The sequence below is a fragment of the Oncorhynchus mykiss genome, chromosome 5 (assembly GCF_013265735.2).
Source record: "Oncorhynchus mykiss isolate Arlee chromosome 5, USDA_OmykA_1.1, whole genome shotgun sequence".
NCBI lineage: Eukaryota > Metazoa > Chordata > Actinopteri > Salmoniformes > Salmonidae > Oncorhynchus > Oncorhynchus mykiss.
In genome coordinates this window covers 14,387,364-14,401,542 of record NC_048569.1, presented here as the reverse complement: position 1 = coordinate 14,401,542, position 14,179 = coordinate 14,387,364, and the positions used below count along the sequence as shown (strand labels likewise).

Genomic DNA, 14,179 nt, shown 5'->3' with positions numbered 1-14,179 from the left:
GCTCAGAATGACCAGTATGGCTGGTGACATTGTCATGCTGGAGGGTCATGTCAAGATGAGCCTGCAGGAAGGGTACCACATGAGAGAGGAGGATGTCTTCCCTGTAATGCTCAGCATTGAGAATGCCTGCAATGGAAACAAGCTCAGTACAGTGATGCTGTGACACACCGCCCCAGACCATGACGGACCCTCCACCTCCAAATTGATCCCGCTCCAGAGTAGTGGTCAACCGATTAATCGGAATGGCCAATTAATTAGGGCCGATTTCAAGTTTTCATAACAATCTGTATTTTTGGACACCGATTTGCCGATTAATGTTAAAAAAAAATGTTTTACACCTTTATTTAACTAAGCAAGTCTGTTAAGAACACATTCTTATTTTCAATGACGGCCTAGGAACGGTGGGTTAACTGCCTTGTTCAGGGGCAGAATGACATTTTTTACCTTGTCAGCTCGGAGATTTGTTCTTGCAACCTTCCGGTTACTAGTCCAATGCTCTAACCACCTGCCTTACATTGCACTCCACGAGGAGCCTGCGTGGCAGGCTGACTACCTGTTACGCGAGGGCAGCAAGAAGCCATGGTAAGTTGCTAGCTAGCATTAAACTTATCTTATAAAAAACAATCAATCTTAACATAATCACTAGTTAACTACACATGGTTGATTATATTACTAGTTTATCTAGCGTGTCCTGCGTTGCATATAATCGATGCAGTGCCTGTTAATTTCTCATTGAATCACAGCCTACTTGATGATTTAACAAGCGCATTCGCGAAAAAAGAACTGTCGTTGCACAAAGGTTCCTAACCATAAACATCATTGCCTTTCTTTAAAACCAATACACAAGTATATATTTTTAAACCTGCATATTTAGTTAATATTGCCTGCTAACATGAATTTCTTATAACTAGGGAAATTGTGTCATTTCTCTTGCGCTCCGTGCAAGCAGTCAGGGTATATGCAGCAGTTTGGTCCGCCTGGCTCATTGAGAACTGTGTGAAGTCCATTTATTCCTAACAAAGGCCGTAATTGTACATAATTATGACATAACATTGAAGGTTGTACAATGCAACAGCAATATTTAGACTTAGGGATGCTATCCGTTAGAAAAAATACGGAACGGTTCCGTATTTCACTGAAAGAATAAACGTTTTGTTTTCGAAATGATAGTTTCCGGATTCCAAAGAAATATCCGCCATGTTGGGTTTGTGCCCATAGGCGACGTTGTTGCCGGTGATGTCTGGTGAGGACCTGCCTTTACAACAGGCCTACAAGCCCTCAGTCCAGCCTCTCTCAGCCTATTGCGGACAGTCTGAGCACTGATGGAGGGATTGTGTGTTCCTGGTGTAACTCGGGCAGTTGTTGTTGCCATCCTGTACCTGTCCCGCAGGTGTGATGTTCGGATGTACCGATCCTGTGCAGGTGTTGTCACACGTAGTCTGCTACTGCAAGGACGATCAGCTGTCCGCCCTGTCTCCCTGTAGTGCTGTCTTAGGCGTCTCACAGTACGGACATTGCAAATTTATTGCCCTGGCCACATCTGCAGTCCTCATGCCTCCTTGCAGCATGCCTTAGGCATGTTCACGCATTTCCTTTGGTGTTTTTCAGAGTCATAAGAAAGGCCTCTTTAGTGTCTTAAGTTTTTACAACTGTGACCTTGCCTACCGTCCGTAAGAATGACAGGATGCTCTCAACTGAGCATCTGTAAAGGTTTGAGGGTCTTAAGGGTCAAGCCGAATTTCTTCAGCCCCGAGGTTGAAGAGGCTCTGTTGCGCCTTCTTCACCATACTGTCTGTGTGGGTCAACCATTTCAGATTGTTATTGATGCATATGCCGAGGAACTTGAAGCTTTCCATCTTCGCCAGTGCGGTCCCGTCAATGTGGATAGGGGCGTGCTCCCTCTGCTGTTTCCTGAAGTCCACGATCAGCTCCTTTGTTTTTTTTTTACGTTGAGGGAGATGTTATTTTCCTGGCACCACTCTGCCAGGACACTCACCTCCTTCCTCTGGGCTGTCTTGTCATTGATGGTGTAGGAATATGTCGAAGATAAATACACAACGCAGAAGATGAGCGGATGAGAGGACTAAAAACTAGAGTATTAATGGTCATTAGGCAATTGTAAATAGGAGTTCAGTTCGACATCTGTTCAGAATCTGTGGAATGTCACTCCTGAACTCAGTAACGTCTGTATATTGAGTCGGGGGCAGGATACTTGTTATTTGGCCATTGGCCAAGTTATATTGCAAGAACTTCTGATTGGTCAACCCCAAACTAGGGTGGGAGGAGTTATAAATGGCATCCTGTTCCTTCGTTCAGTGGGGAAAAGCTGAGGACGGGAGACTGAACATCTACCTACCTCCCAGCATAACATCTTGATTTGTCCTCTCTGAATAAACCTATTTTTCTCCCCATGATTTGCTTTGGAGTTTGTGTTATTGAAGAATAACATCAGTTGCTATCATTGGTAATCAGGTCTACTATTGTTGTGTTATCTGCAAACTTGATGATTGAGTTGGAGGCGTGCGTGGCCACTCAGTCAAGGGTGAACAGGGAGTACAGGAGGGGGCTGATCACACACCCTTGTGGGGCCCCAGTGTTGAGGATCAACAAAGTGGAGGTATTGTTTTCTACCTTCACCACCTGGGGGGCTGCCCGTCAGGAAGTCCAGGACCCAGTTGCACAGGGCGCGGTTCAGACCCAATGCCCCTAGCTTAATGATGAGCTTGGAGTTGGTGTTAAAGGCTGAGCTATAGTCAATGCATAGGTATTCCTCTTGTCCAGATGGGATAGGACAGTGTGCAATGCGAAGGCATTGTCTATGGATCTATTGGGGCGGTATGCAAATTTAAGTGGGTCTAGTGTCAGGTAAGGTAGAGGTGATTTGATCCTTAACTAGCCTCTCAAAGCACTTCATGATGACAGAAGTGAGTGCTACAGGTCATTGAGTTCAGTTACCTTTGCTTTCTTGGGCACAGGAACAATAGTGGATTTCTTGAAGCAAGTGGGGACAGCCGACAGATAGGGAGAGATTGAATATGTCCGTAAACACTCCAGCCTGCTGGTCTGCGCATGCTCTGAGGACGCGGCTTGGGATGCCGTCTGGGCCGGCAGCCTTGCGAGGATTAACACGCTTAAATGTCTCACTCACGTCAGCCACGGAGAACGATAGCCCACAGTCCTTGATAGCAGGCAGTGTTGGTGGCACTGTGTTATCCTGTTTAGCTTGTCTGGGAGCAAGACATCATGTCCGGGACGTGGGCGGTTTTTCATTTGTAATCCGTGACCGTCTGTAGACGCTGCCACATTTTTTACCTTTATTTAACTAGGCAAGTCAGTTAAGAACAAATTCTTATTTTCAATGACGGCCTAGGAACAGTAGGTTAACTGCCTGTTCAGGGGGTTCGGGGTTTTGAACTTGCAACCTTTCGGCTGCTAGTCCAACACTCTAACCTCTAGGCTACCCTGCCGCCCATACATCATACATCTTGTGTCGGAGCCGTTGAATTGCGACTCCACTGTCTCTGTACTGACGTTTTGCCTGTTTGATTGCCTTACGGAGGAAATAACTACACTGTTTATATTCGACCAGATTCCCAGTGGTTCGCACTTTCAGTTTTGCGCGAATGCTGCCGTGTATTCACAGTTTCTGGTTTGAGTAGGTTTTAATAGTCACAGTCAGAACAACATCGCCTATACACTTCCTGAAGAACTCAGTCACCATGTCTGTGTATATATCAATGTTATTCTCGGAGGCTACCCGGAACATATCCCAGTACGCGTGATCAAAACAATCTTGAAGCATGGATTCCGATTGGGCAGACCAGCATTGAATAGACCTTAGCACGGGTACTTCATGTTTGAGTTTCTCCCTATAGGAAAGGAGGAGCAAAATGGAGTCGTGATCTGATTTGCTGAAGGGAGGACGGGGGAGGGCCTTGTAGACATCCTGGAAGGGCGAATAGCAGTGATCAAGTGTTTTAGCAGTTTTAGCAGTAGAGTACTAGAGTCAAAGTGTTGAATTTAAATGGAATTGACCCAACCTGCTAGATAGTCAACAGGTGAACAGTTGAAAAAGGTGGCAGTATGCATGTTAGTAAGAGCCGACTTACCTTCCTCCACCATGGCCTCTCCCTTCTGGGTGACAGCCTTGATGCGGGGTTCGTGGCCGGCGATCTCCGCTTGCAGGGCCTGGTGCTTCTTCAGCAAGTTCTGAACGCCAATCAAGTCTTTGCCCCGGTTGGTGGAGGCGGCGATGGGCTCCTTCTCCCGGATCCAGGTCTCCTCGTCCTCCACATCCCTGAAGAGCTGCTGCAGCCGCAGCGAGTCCGATAGCTTCTGCTTGCGGGCAGCCATGGGGTCGCGAAGGGCGTCGTAGCGCGCCATCAGCGCCTCCTGCTTGCGCTTGATGTTGTCGGCGTCAAAGTGGCCCGCCTCCTGGAACTGACGCGCCTGGATGGTGATGCCGTCAATGCGGTCCTAGAGAGGGGAGAGAGAGTCAGTCAGTGTTGGCAGTAAGTCAGTCAGCAAGACTTACCTTGTGCACTGACAGACAGTAGTCAACACAAATATTTGAATGCCTGAATATTGTAGACCAAAATAATGTCTCTGCAACTGGGCTATGAAGGATACTTGGAGTGGCAACTCCCATGCATAAAATCACAGAGTATATATTTGCCAGTCAATCAAAAACCTATAGATCAGCACAGTTCAGCTTTTTCTAGGAACTACCAGGCATGGACGGGGCTCTTATAATTAGAGTAGAAACGCACTAGCTGCTCCCAGAGGTAAATGCAACAGTGTCTGTTAGTAGTTTACTTTTTGGTTCTGAAAACATCTAGTGATGGCAGTCAGTCAGTCAGTTACACGGTGATGGCAGTCAGTTACCTAGCGGTGATTTAAGCAATAAGGCACGAGGGTGTGTGGTATATGGCCAATATACCACGGCTAAGGGCTGTTCTTATGCAAGCCGCATTGCGGAGTGCCTGGACACAGTCCTTAGCCGTGGTATATTGGCCATATACCACAAACCCAGAGGTGCCTTATTGCTATTATAAAGTAATTACGAACGTTAAATAAAATGTTTTGTCATACACGTGGTATACGGTCTGATATACCACGGCTGTCAGCTAATCAGCATTCAGGGCTCAAACCACCCAGTTTATAAATGACAGTAAATCATTACCTGGTGTGCGGCCACATCGGCCTCCAGCAGGGCATGTTTCTTCTGCAGGTTCTGGACGCTGGTCAGGTCCTTGCCGTAGTCGTCGGAGGCCAGGTGGCCCTCCACCTCGTAAAGCCACAGCTCAATGTCCTCCACATTCCTGTTGAACTGCTGCTGCTGGTTAGCCTCACGCAGCTTGATGCCTGGGGGGAGGGGAGAGAGTGGTGAGGAGATGTTTAAGGGTGGATGAAATTAAGTTGGATGTAGGTATTGAAGGAAGGGCAGTTCTAAATTATTTGTAGGTTTGGTTTCAGATCTTGGGGCTCTTAAATGAAACCTAGTGTAGTGACTAAAAACTAGCTTAAAACATAAATGCATAACATAACATAAATAACATAAAATAAAACATAAATGCTTTTTGCAGCGCTCCTTTACAGAGTAACTAGCGTCACCGCCATTTTATATTTCCTCCACTCGAGGCAAACTCAAAATGGTGGGCGCCATAATAATAACAGCCTCACTCCCACTCATCTCACCTTTGAGCTCAGTGGCCTCCAGCAGCTTCTTCCACTGGGAGCTGACCTCATCCATGCGGACCGACACTTCGTCGGCGGCGTAGTGCTTGCCGTCCAGGAGCTCCTGTCCAGACTTCTGCAGCGCGTCGATGCGGCTCTGGTTGGCTGACAGCTCCGCCTCGAAGGCCTGGTGCTTCTGGACCTTGCCCTGCAAGTTGGACGGATCCTGGGGAGAACAGAAAGAGCAGAGAGATGGTGAAAGGAAGGGGTTGTTATAAGTATTAGGCCATAGTACTGGGAATAAGGAACTGTGTGGTTCACAGTGGTATTGCAGCCTAATGGGATCCCACTGCAGTCTAGGAGAAAGTCACGTTGAGTATTGAAACCCCATTATAAAGTACTAAGTAGCTTACTAGCTAAAGTATACCACTTTAAAGTAGATAACTAACTAGCTAAAGTACATCACTATAGAATAGCTAGCTAAAGTAGCTAACTGAGAAACATTGATACCTTGTAGGCTTCGTCGGTGGCCGTCTTCATCTTCTCATTGATCCAGCTCTTGAGCTCGTCCGAGTCGCGGGAGAACTGCTGCAAGTGGAAGGAGTCCTCCAGGGCGGCGCGGCGGGACTGGGCACGCTCATGCAGGGCGTTACGGCGGCTCAGCAGCTGAAGGGTGGGTGAGATTTTATACACAACACCCAGGATATGGTATAAGCAGATATAGGGCAGCAGGTAGCCTAGTGGTTCAGAGTGTTGAGCCAGTAACCGCAAGGTTGCTGGTTCGAATCCCCAAGCCGACTAGGTGAAAAATCTGTTGATGTGCACTTGAGCAAAGCACTTTGTTTGTAGCACTTGCTAAATGACTTAGGACATATTCTGGTCCAGATCATCATATTCTACTTACAGCATCTCTACGAGTGGCCACATCCTCCTTGGCGTAGTGGTTGTTCTGGATCAGTTTGGTGGCAAATTCATCCAGGGCCTGGAGAGAGGTTAGAGATTAGGCGTAACATTTGAGGATGAAAAGCTGATCTTAGAGGTTACTGTTATGTACTCACAGTGATCTTCTCCTCCTGGGCGCTGAGGGACTTCTCAAAGTCCTCGTGTTTCTTCAGCAGGGCCTCCACGCTGTCCAGAGAGTCACCAAGATCCTCGTTCAGAAGGAACGCCTGCACGCACAAAATAATTACTTCACACCCAAACATTTTTGGAGAATAATAATTTAAGTGTAATTAAGTGAGCATGTTATTGTGTGTGGATGGCGATACCTCTTGCTTGCTCATCCAGTTGTCGACCTGCTCCGTGTCCCTGTAGAAGAGCTGCAGGTCCATGCACTGCTCGTACTGCTGCCTGCGCACCTCCCACAGCTCCAACAGAGACTCCTTCTCCTCAGTCAGTACACCCAGCTACACACACGGATGGGGTTAAATTAATCTGTCCACAGGTCCATGTAAAAGCTTGAATTCCAAACCAAGGATAAAGAGACAGATAGCCCTACCTTCTCCTTGACCTCCTCTGAGGCGTAGTGTCCAGTGTTGAGCAGAGCCTTGCCAGCCTCGTCCGTGGCTTTGAAGCTGTCCTCATGGGCGTCAATCTCACCCTAAGGACCACACACACACAGTAAACGTCAGCAACATTGCAGGAAAAACTAGCATCACTGATTGAAGATCTGAGAAAATATATAGTACTTAACAACTGCAATTATATTAAAATTATTATTAGGATCAGTTTTCCTGTACCTTGTGTTCCTGGTGGCGGTCGAGGAGAGCCTCAGCTCCAGCCACGTCGTTGGCCAGCTCATCAGCGTTGATCAGGGCCTTCATCTCCGTCACCCAGCTGGTCAGGTCACGGAAGTCTGAAGTGTAGCGCTGCAGCCTGCAGGGGGCAAAACACATACAGTCAGTCAGAAGATAGGGTTCTGCATACTTTCAACTAAACTGGGCTTAAATGGCTGATAAATGTTTTGTTTGACCAAGCTATTGGGTAGTCGCTGTGTGTTGAGCGCAGTGGTGTTACGGTACTAACCCAGTAAAGTTACAGTACTGACCAAGTACGGTTACAGTAGGGACACTGCAATGTTATGGTAGTGACATAGTAACAATACGGTACTGACCCAGTAAAGTTAGTGTGTTCGCTGTTAGGGCGGCCAGGGTTTTACCGGTACCCACCTGTAGGAGTCGTTGAGGCGGGCGTGGCGCTCGGCGGCCAGCGTGCGGATCTGCTCCCAGTTGGTGATGAGCTCATCCCTCTTCAGGTGGATCTGGGAGGCGTTCTGGGGGTGGGTCTGCTGCAGACGTTCAGCCTCTCCGCCCAGAGTGTTGACCTTGTCCTCGAGGGCAGCCAGGTCTCTCTCCAGGCCCTCATGCTTGCGCAGCAGAGCCTGAACGCTGGCCAGGTCCCGGCCAAAGTCATCGGATGCCATGAGCTGCTCCTTCTCCTTGATCCAGCTAATGGTCTCGTCCACATCCCTGCAGGCCACATAACACTCTCAGTCAGAACAGAAAATCCAAATGTCTTGATCCTCTCAGTTGTCTTGTGGCTTCCCCATCACACACACACTCCAAAATAAAACACACACCCAGCCTGTCCTGGGCATACCTGTTAAATCTCTGCACCTCGGCGGCTCCGAACAGCCTGCCCTGCCTCTGCTGCGCCAGGCCCTTGAGCCTCTGCCAGGCGGCGTTCACCTCCTCCTGCTTGCGAACGATGAGCTCCGCCTCGGGGTGGGACTCCTGGCTCAACTTGCCCGCCAGCTGGTTCACCTCGTTCACACGCTCCTCGTGGGCTGCCAGGTCCGTCTGGAACTCCTCAAACTTCTTCTGTAGCACCTCTACGTGCTCCAGGTCCTGGCCCAGCTCCTCAGAGGTGGCCATGGCCTCCTGTTAAGACACAGGTTTTGGTAAGATTTAGGATCGGTTATATAGTAGGGCCCTGCAGACATGGTTATGGGAGGCTAATGTTTAGAATTGGTTATCTAGTAGGGCCCTGCAGACACGGTTTAGCAAGGCTAATGTTTAGAATTGGTTATCTAGTAGGGCCCTGAAGACACGGTTTAGGAAGGCTAATGTTAGGATAGGTTGTCAATAAGGTCCTATGGCAATGGTCTCCTGTTGGATATGATTTAGGGTAAGGTCATGTTGTCTATTAGAGTTCCGTAGACATGCTTTAGGCCATGGCCTCCAGTAGATATAGAGGATGTGTGTGACTTCAGGTTGAGACACTGACCTTGTCACTGATCCAGTCCAGGGCATCCTCACACTCGCGCAGGTACTGCACTAGCTTCTGGGCCTGAAGTAGACGGACACCCTTCTCCTTGGTCTTCTGCAGCAGCATGTCCCAAAGACGGTGAAGCTCCTCCAGACGAGTCTAAAAGCAGAAAGGGAAACCATTTACACAGGGTGATGGAAACTGATTCAAGACCAGGGCCCATATTCAGTCTCTCAGAGTTAGAGTGCTGATCTGGGATCAGGTCCCCTCTGTCCATACAACGTTATTCATTACGATCTAAAAGTAGAAATTAGGGCCCATATTCACAAAGTATCTAAGAGTAGGTGTGGTGACCTAAGACTGACCAAATCAGCACTCCTACTCTGAGACACAGGTTATGGTTCCAGTACTTTGAGTCCAGTACTTGCTGAAGCTGTAGTTTGAGACCAAGATAAGTGCATATCAATAGAAAATAGGCACACACACATCATGCACTTCTCATAGTCTTCATATATAGGTCATAACTACACAGCAAACAGAATGGATCTGAAAGAATTAAAAGGGAGTGGAACCTAAAAGAGAGAGAAACACAAGAGCCAGGAGGTCCACATCACCCAAGCACCTACTTTTATATAGTCTGCCATATTGAAACTTGAAACTATGGGTCTCTGGGAAGTCCGGTAGGGCGTGAAGGACTGAACCAGACATGATCGGGGTTAAAAAGGGTGGATTGTGTAGATCTATCTTGGTCAGGCACATAGCTCAGCGGACTGTGTGGGTGTGTGTCATTGTCTCTTACGCGGATGGTTTCGGAGGCAAAGTGGCCTTCGGAGATCATAAGGTTGCCAGTCTCGTCTAGCTTAATGATGGCTCCAGCGTTGGCCTGCACCTCCGCCTCAAAGGCCTGATGTTTCTGGAGCTTGCCCTGTGGGGGGAGAGGAGGCATGTTAGCATGGCAAAGATTGCAATGGAAAGGACAGACATACCTGGCGAAGGGTCACGGATTATGATGTACTGATCATTTTGTGTGAGTTTTATGACCTTGCGGTTTCATTTTGAACGGCCACTAGAAAGGCTACAAGTCAGTCTATTCACAAAAAGTGGCTCGTGCATACTGTAATAAAGTAAGGTGACAAAATGGAATCAGGATGTTATCATTCATTTTGTCAAAGCCATGGTTACAGTACAACACAACCCAAATTCCAATAGACTAAAATGACAACTGGACAGGCTGATCCTAAATCTACCTGGAGCTGTTGAAATGCATCCTTGTGCACTAAAACCCATGATGTGCGATAGGTAGGTACTGTTATGCCATATGCTGACAGACATACGGACAAGGCAGACTGACCTGGAGGTTGGTAGGGTCCTTGTAGTTCTCATCAGAGGCAATCTGCAGCTTCTCCTGGATCCACTTCTCCAGCTCGTCAGCATCGCGGCGGAAGAACTGGAAGCGGTACGAGTCCTCCAGCTTCTGCCGTCGCACGCCCGACAGCTCCTTGAAGCGCCGGTAGCGGTCCAACACCTGCTGCCGGCGCTCCTGGATGTCATCAGCAGACTCCAGCACTTTCACCCCACTGGTATCCATTCTCTGACAAGAGAAATACAAATGGGGGAGGTAATCATTAACACTTCTTACCACTTGCAACAAAACGATTCTGCTTTCTAGTTGTTAGCATTAATAGTTACTATAATTGAGATGAGTGGATGAGAATGCCGTCAGCCATCTTGACAAATGTATGTGTATGAACAAGATGGCTGCTACCATTTGTCCATCGCTTTGAATAGTATAGAAATAAAAGGTCCAACTGAGCCTGCTATGGCAACGCTAGCATCGCATCAAGCATTTCTACTTGGCCGTCATCCAATTTCTCTAATCTCTGCTTCTTTAGGCCTTTAAAACACAAGAGCTCTCAGAAACGGAATAGCTGTGGAGGACTTCCAGAAGGTCACAAAGTGCCATTCTTTCTTTTCCACTTTCTCTTTCCCTGGGGGCATTTGAACACAGTGCTGCTCTTCATGGATCTCTACTCACCACGCAAAAAAATGGAGGAAAAGTCACGGAAGACACACAACTTTATAGAATACAACGAGACAAGGCTGACTATTGCTATGAAGGACAAAAACTCCCCAGTGAAGTAAGTAGCCAGCTCCTCTCCAGTCCAGCTGACTCGCCGTGGGGCCAGCAGCTGAGAATGCGAGAATGAAAAAAGGGAGTGGAGGCAGAAATTCCACACAGCTCTGAACAAACAGTAACCAGACCTCACTTCACAATTGGACTGCTGCTGTCAGCCCTCCTAACACGCACCGGCCCTCAGCCCCCCTCTTCACCAAGCCTATATACCATCCCACCATACACCGGGGGAGTGGAGGCCAGTAGAAAGAGGGAAGAGTAGGACGAGGTAACCAGACAGGATCACAGTCACCCACCCTGTATTCTAGTCCCCAGCCTGGATAGTGGGGCTGTCAGAGGACCACACCCTGGTAGTGACTGTAACGCAGTCTCTGCCAGGCAGGCATACCCAGGGTGCTTCCTTTCATATACTACTTGTCTCTCTGGACAACAAGGAATGTGAGCTGAACATTTGGTGTCATTTCTGGAGTGGCAGGATGCCCGGGAGGGCGAGAGAATCTAGGCTCCTAGACCATAAATTGAATTACCAGTATTCAACATGGCAACTTTGAAGCTGATGTGACAGTGAACTGTAGCAGCATAAAGTGCATTTAAGATGGCAAATTTGTCTTTTTCAATCATTGATGAATACACAACAAAATGTGAGGCAGCCTCCAAATGGCTTCCGTGAGATTGTAGGATTTTAGCACATGGGTGTAATCCCAGCCTACCTGCCAACCATTGTGGGGGGATTGATAAATTGTCCGTGGCCAGTCTTTCCCAATGCTTAGGCCTACATCTGGAGTCTTTTCTCAGGGTGGTGTGACCTACACTGTGGCCTATCAGGTCCCTGTGACCTCTGATACACCAGACCAGGCCCTGGTGGAGAGAGGCCAGTCCAGCTGAACACCAGGGGGAGAAAACACACAGCATCCTTCATCTCAGGTCAGGACTGTTTGCGCATGGTTGTCATCCAGTTCCAATAGACCATCTCATACCCTTCATACAATTAGAACCTTCTCGACAGAAATAAACAGACTAAACCATTCTTCCAGAAAGAAAGGTACAGACAAGGTGTCTCACAATAGACATGGATAAGATCAAAATGTGATATGACGACTATGAACAGAATTCAGTGTGCTTAACTGAGTAATTTATTTCAGTAAGGAGGGACAGAACATTGATTTACCCAGCCAACCCAAGGACAGTGAACCCCATGAGCAAAGAGGACCATATAGAAATAAAATAAAATAGCTGACAGACCAACAGTCTGCCCCGGGGGGTGGGGGTAGTGCTAGACCTCATGAAATAGGCCCATTGTTAAAACACGGCCAGCGCAGCTCCCATTCACACAGCGAGAAAGAGGGGTGGAGAGAGATAGAAGGAGGGAGAGAGACAGTGAAATTGTCCATCTCTGACAGTAGGATTAGTGGTGTCAGCAGTGTGGTGACATTCAGCAGATCCAGGAGACACTGCTTGGTCTGGTCCACAGAGGGGCCGCTGGGCTGGCTGGGTCTCCTCAATAATCAACATACCAGTTTGTTGCCTGGTTCAACTCTTCCCCAAACATCTTCCTACACCAGTGGCTCCCAACCAGGGGGTACTTGAGAAGATGCACATGAAGGGGTAATTCGGGTGCACTCCGTTCAGAGCAAAATTCAGTTGGAGGTACAGTAAATGAAAGAGTTTGGGGACCACTGAACTACACCATAACCCTAACTCACTGAAGAGATGGCACCAGGAAGAGAGAGAACTGAGGAGCCAGGAGTCCAGTCAAAGTGTAGATTGTTCTATATAGCTCATATACAGTGCATTCGGAAAGTATTCAGACCCCTTGACTTGTTCCACATTTTGTTATATTACAGCCTTATTCTAACATGAATGAAATTGTTTTTCCACTTATCAATCTACACACAATACCCCATAATGAAAAGGCAAAAACTGCTTTTTAGACATTTTTGCAAAAACATTTGAAATATCACATTTACATAAGTATTCAGGCCCTCTACTCAGTACTTTGTTGAAGCACCTTTGTGGCCATGTTTACAGCCTTGGGTATGACGCTACAAGCTTGGCACACCTGTATTTGAGGAGTTTCTCCCATTATTCTCTGTCCCGAAGCCACTCCTGCATTGTCTTGGCTGTGTGCTTAGGGGCATTGTCCTGTTGGAAGTCTCCCCAGTCCACGGTCCTGAGCGCTCTAGAGCAGGTTTTCATCAAGGTTCATGTTTCCTAGTCCCTGCCAATTAAAAACATCCACAGAGCATGATGCCGCCACCACCATGCTTCACCGTAGGGATGGTGCCAGGTTTCCTCCAGACATGACGCTTGGCATTCAGGCCAGAGTTCAATCTTGGATTCATCAGACCAGAGAATCTTGTTTCTCAAGGCCTGAGAGTCCTTTATGTACGTGCCTTTTGGCAAAATCTAAGCAGGCTGCCATGTGCCTTTACTGAGGAGTGGCTTCCGTCTGAACACTATCAAAAAGGCCTGATTGGTGGAGTGCTGCAGAGATGATTGTCCTTCTAGAAAAGGTATCCCATCTCCACAGAGGAACTCTGGAGCTCTGTCAGAGTGACCATTGGGTTCTTGGTCACCTCCCTGACCAAATGCCTCCTCCCCCTATTGCTCAGTTTGGCCGGGCGGCCAGCTCTAGGAAGAGTCTTGGTGGTTCCTGTTGTGTTCTTGGGGACCTTCGTTGCTGCAGGTACCCTTCCCCAGATCGGTGTGTCGACACAATCCTGTCTCGGAGCTCTACGGACAATTCCTTCGACCTCATGGCTTGGTTTTTGCTCTGACATGCACTGTCAACTGTGAGACCTTACATACAGGTGTGTGCCTTTCCAAATCATGTCCAATCAACTGAATTTACCACAGGTGGACTCCAATGAAGTTGTAGAAACATCCCAATGATCATTGAAAACAGGAAGCACCGGAGCTTAATTTCAATATACTATCCGGATGTACTGTATGAGTTTATGGCCAATCTGCCATCAAACAAATCAATCTATAAAAAGAAAGAGATACGTCAGAAATAACTGACAAGATCATGAAAAAGCATTTAAACCCATTAGTAGCCTCTACACTGGCCCATTTTCTGTAAAAAGCATCATACTAGACAATTTCCCCTCCCCCGTCCCCTTACACCAGTCCTAATACACAAGGGTTTAAATCATCCCAGGA

General features: G+C 47.7%; 1 protein-coding gene and 1 non-coding gene across 12 annotated transcripts in view; both read right to left on the bottom strand.

Annotated features, from left to right (window-relative positions):
• The window catches only part of LOC110523261 (spectrin alpha chain, non-erythrocytic 1), a 52,510-nt gene that overhangs the window by 27,926 nt on the left and 10,405 nt on the right, over positions 1 to 14,179 (bottom strand). For all 11 annotated transcript variants that reach the window (XM_021601793.2, XM_021601791.2, XM_036976856.1 and 8 more), the window contains 14 exons: positions 10,235 to 10,474; positions 9,683 to 9,808; positions 8,902 to 9,042; positions 8,275 to 8,555; positions 7,845 to 8,144; positions 7,416 to 7,551; positions 7,175 to 7,276; positions 6,945 to 7,082; positions 6,735 to 6,845; positions 6,581 to 6,658; positions 6,187 to 6,342; positions 5,698 to 5,902; positions 5,183 to 5,364; positions 4,110 to 4,476 (listed from right to left, as the gene is read on the bottom strand). In XM_021601793.2, coding sequence (XP_021457468.1) covers positions 4,110 to 4,476; positions 5,183 to 5,364; positions 5,698 to 5,902; positions 6,187 to 6,342; positions 6,581 to 6,658; positions 6,735 to 6,845; positions 6,945 to 7,082; positions 7,175 to 7,276; positions 7,416 to 7,551; positions 7,845 to 8,144; positions 8,275 to 8,555; positions 8,902 to 9,042; positions 9,683 to 9,808; positions 10,235 to 10,471 — 2,560 coding nt within the window. In that variant the 5' untranslated portion in view covers positions 10,472 to 10,474. Of the gene's footprint in view, positions 1 to 4,109; positions 4,477 to 5,182; positions 5,365 to 5,697; positions 5,903 to 6,186; positions 6,343 to 6,580; positions 6,659 to 6,734; positions 6,846 to 6,944; positions 7,083 to 7,174; positions 7,277 to 7,415; positions 7,552 to 7,844; positions 8,145 to 8,274; positions 8,556 to 8,901; positions 9,043 to 9,682; positions 9,809 to 10,234; positions 10,475 to 14,179 lie in introns of those variants that run through there.
• On the bottom strand, positions 4,598 to 4,733 carry LOC118964781. The gene has a single exon (XR_005051974.1). It is a non-coding gene; the product is annotated as a small nucleolar RNA SNORA84 (small nucleolar RNA).